General features: G+C 31.5%; 1 protein-coding gene across 4 annotated transcripts in view; it reads right to left on the bottom strand.

Annotated features, from left to right (window-relative positions):
* Positions 1-849: 849 nt before the first annotated feature.
* TMEM135 (transmembrane protein 135) overlaps positions 850-12,314 on the bottom strand; it is a 239,027-nt gene continuing 227,562 nt past the window's right edge. For all 4 annotated transcript variants that reach the window (XM_025042936.1, XM_025042935.1, XM_025042937.1 and 1 more), the window contains 5 exons: positions 9,429-9,492; positions 8,345-8,421; positions 6,098-6,196; positions 5,207-5,274; positions 850-3,416 (listed from right to left, as the gene is read on the bottom strand). In XM_025042936.1, the coding sequence (XP_024898704.1) occupies positions 3,284-3,416; positions 5,207-5,274; positions 6,098-6,196; positions 8,345-8,421; positions 9,429-9,492 (441 nt within the window). In that variant the 3' untranslated portion in view covers positions 850-3,283. The remainder of the gene's footprint in view (positions 3,417-5,206; positions 5,275-6,097; positions 6,197-8,344; positions 8,422-9,428; positions 9,493-12,314) is intronic.

Here is a 12,314-nt window from a genome sequence, read left to right as displayed (position 1 = left end):
CACAATTATCTATCTGAAAAATGAATATTGGGTAGATAAGCAGCAACAGGTCACGGTGTTAGGGAAGATAAAGTTTATCAGATATCTTAGCAAGGTCACAATTCAGAAATGAATGCTTTTGCCTTTGTGGAATAAAACATCATCTGTATAAAAATGATTTTGTGGCTCTGTCAAACTACTTTCTACTTGCACAAATAAAAACCAATCACAGAGAGAATTCAAAGGCAGCAAGAACACCAGGGCACCGCTCCCAGTGAGCATGGACCCTCTGGCCCTACCGAGAGGCTTCTTGACCAACCACCTCAAGGATAATGTGACATAAGCAAGCATAAGCAAGTAGATGAAGCCCCTTGAGAGTAAAGGAAATTGATTTTCATTAACTATGCATTGGCAGAGAACTTAGAAACTCAAGGATATGATAAAATATAACCAGAAGCAATTCTGCCACTATTAATAACTAAATCAAAGATTAGCCTAAAATTATCCACAAAGAGATGAATACTCAAGTTCAATAGGTAAATACTGTGTGACAATTGACCAATTTGGGTTTCATCATAAAAGACATGCTCATTCTAGAAAAAAAGTAAATTATAAAATCTGAGAGCAAAGAATAAAAGGATAAAATTCTAAATTAAATAACAAGTGACTAAACAGCAAATGACAGCAAAAAATAAACTAGGTATCAACTAACAACAATATTTACAGATCAAGAAAAAAGTTATAGCAGTAACCACAGAATTTATGAAAAAGATAACTAAACCAAAGATTTTATTCAGAAACAAGTAATAAAATGGGCTAAAATGCTCTGATAAAAAAACTGATAAGAACCCAACAGATTGAGACAATCAGTTATACTGCAACCTCAGTCTTTACTTGGTTGTACTAACTCTAAGATTTTATTAGTACAGAAAATAGCAATGAAACAACCATTATACTGCACTGTTTTTCAGTCTACATAAAGATTAAGATATAGCAGGGGGCAAATTAATGTTTAACACAATCAGTTCTGGTGGAAACTTACCATAGGCAGGATTTCTTCGGCATATAAATGGGCTAAACATGTTTTGGAATGGAGACATTCTATTTGGCTTTATTTATGATGCCAAGTTATCAATAAATAACTGATTAGTTAGAGGTAGAGACATATTCATTCTGATTGTCTTCAGGAACGCAAACACAGTTTCTTCGTGTTTGCTTAAAGGAGTATACTTTGCAGTGTGTCCCAATGATATCAAACTGGACTTCTCAATTCACCACAGCAAATTACTTATCTATTCATTCAAGCTATACATTCATTACTGTATTCTGCTTCTCAATAGTGATTTTACGTTTTATATAAAAGATAACTGCAGTTTGTTAAAAAGAAAATAAAAATAAAAAGGTAAATCATAGAAATGCACCTTTTCATCACTAAAATTTTACTAAACAATCTCATCAAATTTCAGTAGAATTTGTCTTTCCATATCGTAGTTGTTTAATGTCAATGAAAACAATAACTTAAGAATTAAAATGTTTTTTCTTTTAGCCTGACAAGGAAATATTATAAACATAATTTCTAAACAGAGAAAATGAGGTGCAAGTGGCAGTGCTTTCTACACTTCATTTTTAAAAGTAAAAACAGTACGAATCATCATTTTGATTTCAGTAAGCCAATACTTAAAACTTAATTTATTAATCAATTTTGAAGTCTGAAACCAAAACGATCCTTTAACAGTACTGGCTAAAAGACTAGTCGATTCTAAAAAAATCTCAATGTAAAATTTTGACCAAATTAGGGTGGTTCTCTCTGTTACCATGGTACCAGAGTCCATATTTTTGTTGGGTTTCAATTTGCCATAACAACCAAGGATCGGATTACATGTAAACAGAAGTATAAAAAGGCTTGATGAAATCAAATATGGAAGATTAAGCATTTTCAAAGTCTGGGTTATAATTCTTGCTGCAACACAAGTTCTACTGCATAATTAACTTACAATGACCTAAAGCTTTTCAGCAACAAAATTATATTTAAAAAATATATCATTATCCCTATATGTAACATCATCTGTAGATATCACAATCACATAAGCCTTTGATTAACTTAGGAAAGCATAACTTTTCCCTGAAAAACTTTAAAGAGTGATCATATTTCAATCACAGGTGTCCTGAACTAACTCATAATCAGTAGTGACTATATTTTGTCACTTCTTTATTCTAACGGGGGTAGAAATAGTGACAATACTTTTTTGAAAAGAGGCTAGAGAACCTGACTCCATTTCGTGACATAATGGACTTTTTTTAACAACTACTGGATTTTTATATTGCTTCTAGTTGTAAGGCATCCATTGTACAGGTGAAACAGTTGAGAGGGAACAAACTGCCAGACCTGCCAAATCTGCCAAAACTACTTTTGTTCCATAGAATTTTGATCCCTTCTAAGTTAATAATGGCATACAAACTTAGCTATGAAAAATTCAGTCCTTATAAATGAAAACAAACATAATAAACCTACAGAAGGTTTACAAGTAACTTCATTTGCTTTTAAATATTCAAGTGTAATGCTTCTGTAGAAGATTAAAACATACATTTCAACTTTATCAGATATGCCAATTTCCATTTGTACCTAACCTGCCATTAGTACATAGATTCACTGTGCTGTCAAATAAATAGCCCAGCTAATCATGGAGAGAGGTGAAGGTGTCAGTGGAAGAAGAGCATGGATACCACGGCATTTATCCAGTCTGAGACCCGTTTTCACATCCCTGAAGTAAGAATGGCCACTTTGTTCTACACTAAAGCAGCACTGTCTGTGCAGAGTTACTTCATATCCATAACATTTTACTACCCAAGTTACCAATTCAAAAGTTAAGAAAAAAAAAGAGAGAGACCAAATCCATGTACCCGTGATCCTTTGTATCCTAAAATATTCTTAGTTTTAACCAAGAATTACATTGGAATGAATTGAAAACATCTTTTAAAGTAATGTTAAGTATATTCTTATTTTTTACATAGATTATTTAATATTGCTTGTGGACATAATTTAATCAATAATATATCATAATATCAACCACTATGGTGATCTAGAATCAGATTCTGGCTACAAAGGGAGCTTAATTATTAAGCAACACCTTCCTAAAAAGCTTCTATAGTTCTGACTGGTAAGAAAAACAAACAAAAAAAGAGCATCTCTCATTGAAATAACACTGAAGCTCAAGCTCGGGCCCCCTTCTTTGTGTTCAACATAATTAACTCTTCAGAATAAAATAAAGAAACATTAAGACACATTAATAAATTACAGTCATCTTCAAGAAAACTTGATGGGTAACTCTGGTGTTACAGTCGTATATCTTGGATCCAATCTAGGGATAAAATCCTGAAAGTGTTTAGATGCACCAGTACCAAAAACATCAAGGGGTTTTCGGTTCATGACAGCAAATCTGTAAAACAGAGGACATAGTGAACATGTATTTAATGAAGTTTATAAAATATGGTGACTCACTCTATTTGACTTATCTTTCATGGGATGAGAAAACAGAAAAGGCTGACATGGCAAAAGACTCAATGGCAGATTCAAAAGTCACTTTGAGACTCTTCTACATGATTCAATGTTTCATATTTTCTTTAAAGAGATAGTAATCCCTTGACCTGAAAACTCAGAGATGATCATCATTATTTTAAAAACTCTTTCCAACAGTGTCAAATAGAAAAATACTTCACCACAATTTTTCTGATGAATGAAATCATAAGAAACATGAGCTAATATTTACCAATGAGGCAAAAGTATTAAATGTAATTTCTCTCATAATCAACATTTTAATGTCTCACAAGCAACAGAAAACACAAATATTGAATGATTAAAAGGCCTATAGGTTTTCAAATTTCTAACAGACACAACACTGTAAAAACACACCCTCATTTTGTCCATCACCTAACCTAGGAGTTATAAAATTTTTAAAAGACATATATTTAGCTAATGTGCAGGATGGACATTCTGTATCTCTGTGCCTGATCACAAGCATTCTCTCTCTGGAGAAGACAACAGAGTGAAATTAGGTTTGAGTCATTGGCCAGTATCATTATACCAAGAACCTTTTTAGTTCCTTTCTGAAGTGAGTCCCTCTCAAAAATAATCAACGGATTAAATTTATTAATGTACAAAAAACTAAATGACAAAAAAAGAATAAACAATTATATAATAATAATATAAAAGATACATAGTGTCATGGCTAAGAAGAATTCTGAAGCCAGACTGCCTGGCTCATATCCCAGCCCCATCGTTTACTAGCTGTGTGAGTCTAGAAAGCTAGCTAACATCTCTGTGCAGCTCAGATTCCTCATATGTAAAGCTGGGATGTTAACATTACCTATCTCATAAGTTATTTTAAGGATTAAACACATATGTATACATATAGGTGTTGTGTATGTATATATATGTGTGTTAGCTTAAATCACATAGGGTTTAAGCATATGGGACATAGTAAGCACTATACACTACTATTAATGATAGTGATAAAAATAGCAGATACAGTTTATTGAATTTCAGTACTAAGTGCTAAGTACTACTCAAAATATCTCGATTTTCCCACAACCAGACAAAGTATGTATTATTGTTTCATGGTAGAGAGGCTCGTGAGGCTAATGACACAGGCAAAGGTGTCAAAGCTGAAGTCAAATCTAGGTCTGTCCTTCTCCAAAGCCTCTGAGCCAAAGACTCCATGGTCTATGTATTAAGTCGAGCTGCCTCCCAAAGAATTAGATTAGGATCAAGAATTGCTAACAATAAAGAGCATGACAATGAAAGCAAAGGAGAGTATGCTTATAACATCAGGGAAAAAAATAAGATTATCTTTCCAAAAGGAAAATCAGTTAATTTTAGGGCATGATTTCTAATGAATATGCTTAATATTTTTAATCCAAAAGAAGAGATCAAAGATTTTAAAAGTGAGATTTAAGTATGTTATATAGCAACTAATTAGCAAGTTGCAAATCAACATGGTATTAATCTAAAACACTTAAAATATCTAAAATAATATAGGGAAAATAGTCAAAATAATGCTCACTAAAAGTATTCCCTCTGTAATTCTTATTAAGTTGGTTATATCTGATTTATATCTAGATACCTACTTTACTAATAAAAGACTTCCTTCAAGGAGACAAAAAGATTCAAAATCTTTTTAATGGAAATTACTTTTTTTCTATGACCAGTTAAAATATCTCAGTCACTTACTTGCCCTTGGTGAGCCTTAAAAGGAACTTCCAGTACGACGGTCGTAAGGTCTGAACTTCCATGACAGCCTAAGATGAAAGTATTCAGTTTGAGACTTCTTTTAGTAAAGAGCAAATATTATCAGCAGTCTTAGGCAACAGAGTAGTTTTAGCTCTATTTTTATTGCTCATTGTATTTTAAAAATGACAGTAATGAGAATAACAAAAACATGTATTTATGTTTTAGGTGATAACTATCAAGAATCTTTATAAATATGCCTTCAAATAAGAATGTAGCTTATGAAATAATAATTGAGTTAATTGTGTCATTATTCTTCAGAAGCATTTACTGAATACTTGTTACATAGCTGGCCCTTCACTAGTTAAGTGTTTATCAACCTGGCAGCACTACTGTAAGAAAGTACAAATAAAAGCTGTCCCCAAAACTTTGACCTAAAAAAAAAAAACCTCTGACCTAAAACCATTAACATTAATAATGATGATTAAAGAATTTAAAGAGATTGAACAATGCCTCTATTAAACTAGATTTTACCCCTGTCCTCACTGCCTGAGTAATATTATTCTTATTTATGTCCATGGTATCTTTTTTCTAAAAGAAATATAATTAAATTGGGTTATTCTAGCCAAGATACTAGAGTAGTAATTTACCAATAAAAACTGTACTCTATTAAAACTAAAAATTGTTGTGTTCATAAAACATGAACTGGCCCATTAAGTTAACATGTTTAATGATTTGAAACTTGCAAGCTATCTGGCTTTAAAAAAACAAACAAAAAAAACCACACATAAAATGTGGTCAATAGAAATGTTCCCAGGCCTTTATTTTTCCCCCATTGGTTTAATGCACATTAGAAACATAAATAAATCTATTATTTCAAAAAGTTATACTTACTGCCTGGAAGCAAATTGCTGTAGAGATGGAATAGATAATACTATCTGCATGGGGAAAATAGGGAACCTTTCCTGCTTCAATGCCTTTGAAATACATAGTCTGCAAAACAAGCAAATGCAAGATTTATTTTTAAAAAAAAAAAAAAACAACTTTAAATAGCATTAATGTAGTTGAGTGATATGCTCCCTATCTAAAATTATTTTTTCTACCTTTCAAAATCTTAACAATCCTTTCAGAGCTCAAATCACAGGGCACATTTTCCACAATAGCATTAAGTGTCAGTCCTTCCCTTTCCTTCATGCCCTCACCCGAAACCCCAGATGCCAGTAATAATTTTTCTATAAAATTCAATAGCACTTTATTTCTACCTCTTTCATGTCATTTATTCTTCAATGCTTTTTTGTACAATGCTCAGGTCTTTTCTTCCTTATCATAGCTCTTCATTCGTTCATTCATTAAACATTTAATTGTGTTAAATTAACTATATGCTGAGTACTATGCTAGGAGCAAGGGATTTGAAAATGAATAAAAATGGTTAGTGCATAACAAATAACTAATGTAGTCTAAAGAGGCTATGAGATATCTACATACATATAGATAGACAGATGATGGAGATGATAGATAGATGATAGATAGATAGATAGATAGATAGATAGATAGATAGATAGATAGATAGATAGATAAGATAGATCTTAAAGCCTCATTAGATGTGTGTGTGTATGAGAGAGACGGAGAGAGAGAAATTTTTTTTTCTCAGTGCAATTGGAAGCCATTGGATAGTTTTGAAGCATAGAAATAACATGATTTAATTCATGTTTTAAGAAGAACATTCTGGCTATTATATAGAGAATGGATTAGAGGCAAGACTGGAACCTGGGAAAAGTCAACTTGAAGAGGCTCTCTTGGCCAAAGATGGGGCAATTTGAGTAAAAAGACGGCAATGGGTTGAAACAAATCAAATATGTTAAAATCCATGACTTCATATGGCAATTGAAAATAAAGACTCATTAAGAAAAAAGGAAAATAAAGACCAACTTTGCGGGATGTTAGGGACTAATTTAGTCTGAACACTGGTAAATAAAGGGAAGCTCTCAAGCATTTTATAACTTTGTGAACAAACGATTTCACAGTAACCAGACAGTTGAAAAGAGAAAGTTCCTTTCAGAAAAATTCCCACTAATAAATGCAGAAGAAATAATAATATTAAATTATAACCATTTTGCAACCCTCGATGAAATAACTGCTGGTAAGGATCATTAATTGCTGCTAAAACAATTACGTAAAAGACTAATGGGGAACCTTATGTTGGCTTTATCGACCCTGAGCCGACCGATCAATCTAAGCATCACAAAAAGAGAGACAAGCAGACATTTTTGTGCTTCTTAATGCAACAGGAATTCCCACACAGTAACTATAAAGTATTTCTGCAATACCCCTCACCCCAAATTGAACCTGAATTTACTTAAGCCTTTAGACCAAATACCAGTTTGTAAGAAATACATGAGTTAAAGAAACATGTTAATACCACCAGTGAGGATGCAATCAGCAAAATCCAGAAAGTGTAAAATTCCATAGAAGTAATGACCTAGATCTTCAACAAATAAATGGAAAGGCAGGGGAAAAAAAGGAAGGGCAGGGAAGAAAAAGAAAGAGGGGGAGGGGATAACTATTACAAACTAAAAGAGACTTTGGATCCTGATTAAAACAAAAGCACTGCAAAAAGACATTTTTGAGACAATCAATGAAAATATAAGCTCTAATTGGATAAATGATAATATTAAACAAATACTAGGTTTTCCTTAATGTATGATAATGGCATTGTGGTTATCCTTTAGTGGTATTGTTGATTTGTTTGTTTTTAAGGTGTCTTTATCCTTCAGCTTTATTCTTTAAGGAGTCTTTATCCCAAGTTGTTTATGGATGAAGTTATATGATGTCTGGGATTTACCTTAAAATAATTCAGTACTTGGGAGGCCGGGGAAGTACAGATGAAATGAGACTGGCCTAATGCTGTCAACTGTTGAAGCTGTATGATAGGTACATGAGGGCTAATTACATTATTCTTTCTATATCTGTGTATATTTGAAAATAACACAAAGAAGACAAAATAGGGGAACTAAGTTTGTAATTACTTTTATAGGATTAGAATCTGCTTTTTTAAAATTAGGATATATATATATTTGTTGCTAAAGCTTTAAAAGCTCTATATCCTTGGGAACTGTACATAGATTAAAAATGTTTGCTTACCTCCACCAATTTGGAAGCTAAATACATGGATATTGTTGTACTTTTATAAAACATCATTGATACTCCCGCCAAAAATCCTGAAACAAAGAATGCAAAACTCATCAGATCTCAAAGTATTTGTTTGTTATTAAGTCATTTGGAAATGTTAACTCACTTAAGTAGAAAATAACTGATTTGTAGCACTGCCTTTTGTTACATCAAATTCAAGGACAGTAATATACTTAACAACATTAAAATGGAGTGAGTTCTTATCATATATTTTTAAATTTTAAAAAATGACCTACAGAGTTAGGAACACACAGTTCTGATACAGTTATTATAAGAAACTTTACATTCTAAATTTAACCTTAAAAAAATTGGTCTTGCCAAATATAATGAGTTTCAAAAATAATTTTTTAAAAACTATTTGTATCATCTTTAATTTTAAGTAGAACTATTTATCTATTCTAGCAGCTCAAATTATTATAGTGCTATCATCACATTTCTTTCCACAGTACTACCTTCATTCTATAAATGGAAAACCTAGGTGGGAGGAGGCCTGAAATACTAATAGGAGGAAAATTACTAATACCTGAAAAATTGTCTATTTAGTACATATATTGCACTTATAAAAAATGTTCTTTAGTTTTTATTTTTATAAAATTGTTCAGGTTCCCCCCAAATTAAAAAAAAATATTAAAATATATATCACCTGCCAGTGGTAAAAACAGAATTGTTTAAGAAATCTGATATAGCTGTACTTAAACTATCATCTAGTCACTTAGATAAGTTGCTTGGCACTAAGTGACTAGATACTATTTTAAGACTTCATGTTCCTTTGTGACACATTCTCTAGGATTTCTGGCCTGTAGCAGGGCAGATACCCAAGTCATTATTATTTCCAACTCAAAACACCAGATGGCAAGAGTACCTTGATATGTTAAACTTCACAAATACAAAATGTTTGGACTAGTGCCTCGGGAGGGATTCTATTACAGAGAAAGTATGATACATAGAAATCAGATGAATCTGGAAATGATTTCTGATTCATTTCTGCTACTGATTGTTGGAATAATAATAATTCTTTTTTTAATCATTGCTTTACCAGCTATTATAGCATGCAGCTCATCATCCAGGTTTCTGACCCAGCGCAGGAAGCAACTAGTACCCTGTATCAAGAAGAAAATAACAATGACTTCGATTGTTTCATTTCTAGGGGGACAAAAACGCACGTAAACGTCTGTAATGAGTGAGTAATAGCTGACCATAGAGGCAAACTGGTGATATTATCTAAATCTAAATGAATCCATGATTGGGAAATTTATAAATAATAATCTGTTATAAAGTTACTCTTTTGGATAGACACTATTAAGAAATCATCTATAATATTTTTATTGTAATATTGTAATATATGATTTTTTAAAGTGAATCCATAGATTCTACTTTTGTCTTCAGGTAGAATGCTGGGAAAAGTATCACTCCCACTCTAACAAGGAGAAAAAGCTGGATAAACTACAAATCTGTCAAGCCAGAATTCTATACCCAGGGATAAAATTTTTCAATATAAAGGTAAAATAAAGACTTTCTCAGAGAGACAAAAGCTGAGATAATTCTTCACCTGTAGACCTGTACTACCAAAAATATTAAAGGAATTCTGCAGGCAGAAGGAATATGATACCAGATAAAAATTTAGATCTGTAAAAAAAAAAAGGAAGAGCTCTGGAAATGGTAAAATAAGGTAAATTTATAAGACATGTTTTTCTTATTTTAACTGCTGTAAAAATGAATTTACTGTGTAAAGCAATGGTCCTAAAACTATGGCCCACAAGACAAATCTGGCCTGCCACCTGTTCTTATATGACTCGTAAGCTAAGAATGTTTTTCACACCTCTAAATGTATAAAAATAAACAAAATAATAATATTTTGTGTCACATGAAAATTATATAAAATTCTAATTACAGTATGATAAAGTTTTATTAGAACACAGCCATGCTCATTCATTTATGTATTGTCTGTGGCTGCTTTCACACTACAACAGAAGAGCTGACCAGCTATGACAGAGACCACAAACTTAAAATATTTACTATCTGGCACTTTACAGAAAAAGATTTCTGACTCTTGGTCCAAAACAAAAAAGGCAACAATGTACTGTGGGGCTTATAACATATGAAAAGATCAATGTACAGCACAAAGAATGGGAAGAAGAAATAAGTAGTGTTGTAAGATTCTTACACTACAATAAAGTGATACATTATTTAAAAACACTGATAAATTAAAAATGTTTATTATGTTAACACAATCACTAAATTTAAAAAAGATATAAAGAAGCCAATACTGAAGACAGAATATAAAAAAAAATACAAAAATTTCAAAAAGAAAATTAAAAATATATTTTAAAAAATCCAGGAGGCAGAAAAAGAAAAAAGAAAGAGGAACAATGAAAAAATGGAACAAATACAAAACAACTAGCAAGAAGGTAAATTTAACTCAACTATATCAATAAGTACATTAAATGTAAATAATCTAAACATACCAGTTAAAGACAGAGATTATCAAACAATAAAAAAGGAAAAACCAACTATGTGTGGTCTAAAAGAAACCAACCTTTATACTGAAGACATAGAAAAATTAAAGTGAAAGGATGGAAACAATATACTATCAAATATAATCAAAATAAAGCTAGAATAGCTACACTACTATTAGACACAGTGTACTTCAGAACAAGAACTATTATCGGGGATAAAGAGGAATAGTACAAAATGAAAAAAGGGTCAGTTCACCAAAAAGACACAGAACGAATAAGGTTTGTCCGTCTGTCCTCTTAATTACAATCTTATGATGGCATTGGAAATTTTTTTTTAAATTACATATGCCTTTGGAACACACTGTATGAATATTTTCTATAAGAGATTTTTCTGACACAGTTATATTTTCCTTAGTTTAATACCATTAGTTTGTACTACTTAAGCAAATAAATAGTAACAGAAAAACAAACAAACAAACAAACATGCTCTGAGATATGATGATGAAGAATAACCAACCTGGGCTAAAAACATTGGAGATAATCTACACGTAAACATTTAAGAGTTTACACTAAGAATAAATACAAACACGATGGCATGAGAAATGAAAAAGAATAAGAATATAAATATACAATTATCAATACTCTAACTATTAACTCTTGTATATGCAGAGATACTAGTAATGCTTCCTAGTCAAAACATTTTAAAACTGTTTTCAATATTAATAATATTTCATAGGAAGTGATTAAGTATAGTTTATCTGTAGTTTGTCACTCTTGTTCGCCTTTCCATACTACATACCTTCTCCATACTACATTTTATGAATGAACTTGTACATAAAATGACACATACCCATCTTACCCAAAATAATGCCAGAATTCAATTTTTCTAACATTAATTTTGAGTTTAACAACACTGTGTGTGTGTGCACGCATGTACCCACACTTACAGGTCAACCTTAGTTAACACATTTTGCTATTTAGAATCCATAGGGTAAAAGGGGTCAAATATGTGGTGACAGAAAGAAATCTAACTAGGGGCGGTGAACACAATGCAATATATAGATGTCTTACTATTGAACTGTGAACCTGAAACTTACTGGATTTCGTTAACTAATGTCACCATAACAAAAATAAATTAAAAAAAAATAAATAAAAACACACACACAAAAGAATTTATATTTAGATTGAGAATCTAAATTTTAGATGTTTAATAAAATATGTCAGTAGTATGATTTATATATTACTGATTCCCATTGATCAAGGGCCATTATTTAAAGCTACAGAGTATTGTGTCATGAATGATCCTTATAAATAAGTTTAGGTGTATGCTTATATATGTATGGGTACATTTACAGGAACATGCAGAAAGAGGTAGAAGAATGTTCACAATAGTTATTTGAGAGAGTGTAGCAGAAATAGTGAGTGAGAGGTAAAATTAGTTATTGATTATGTAAGTTATAACAAAA

This window comes from Pteropus alecto, unplaced genomic scaffold (genome assembly GCF_000325575.1).
Source record: "Pteropus alecto unplaced genomic scaffold, ASM32557v1 scaffold7, whole genome shotgun sequence".
Taxonomy (NCBI): domain Eukaryota; kingdom Metazoa; phylum Chordata; class Mammalia; order Chiroptera; family Pteropodidae; genus Pteropus; species Pteropus alecto.
The sequence above is the reverse complement of the archived record's forward strand: the minus strand, read 5'-3'. Positions and strand labels throughout refer to the sequence as shown.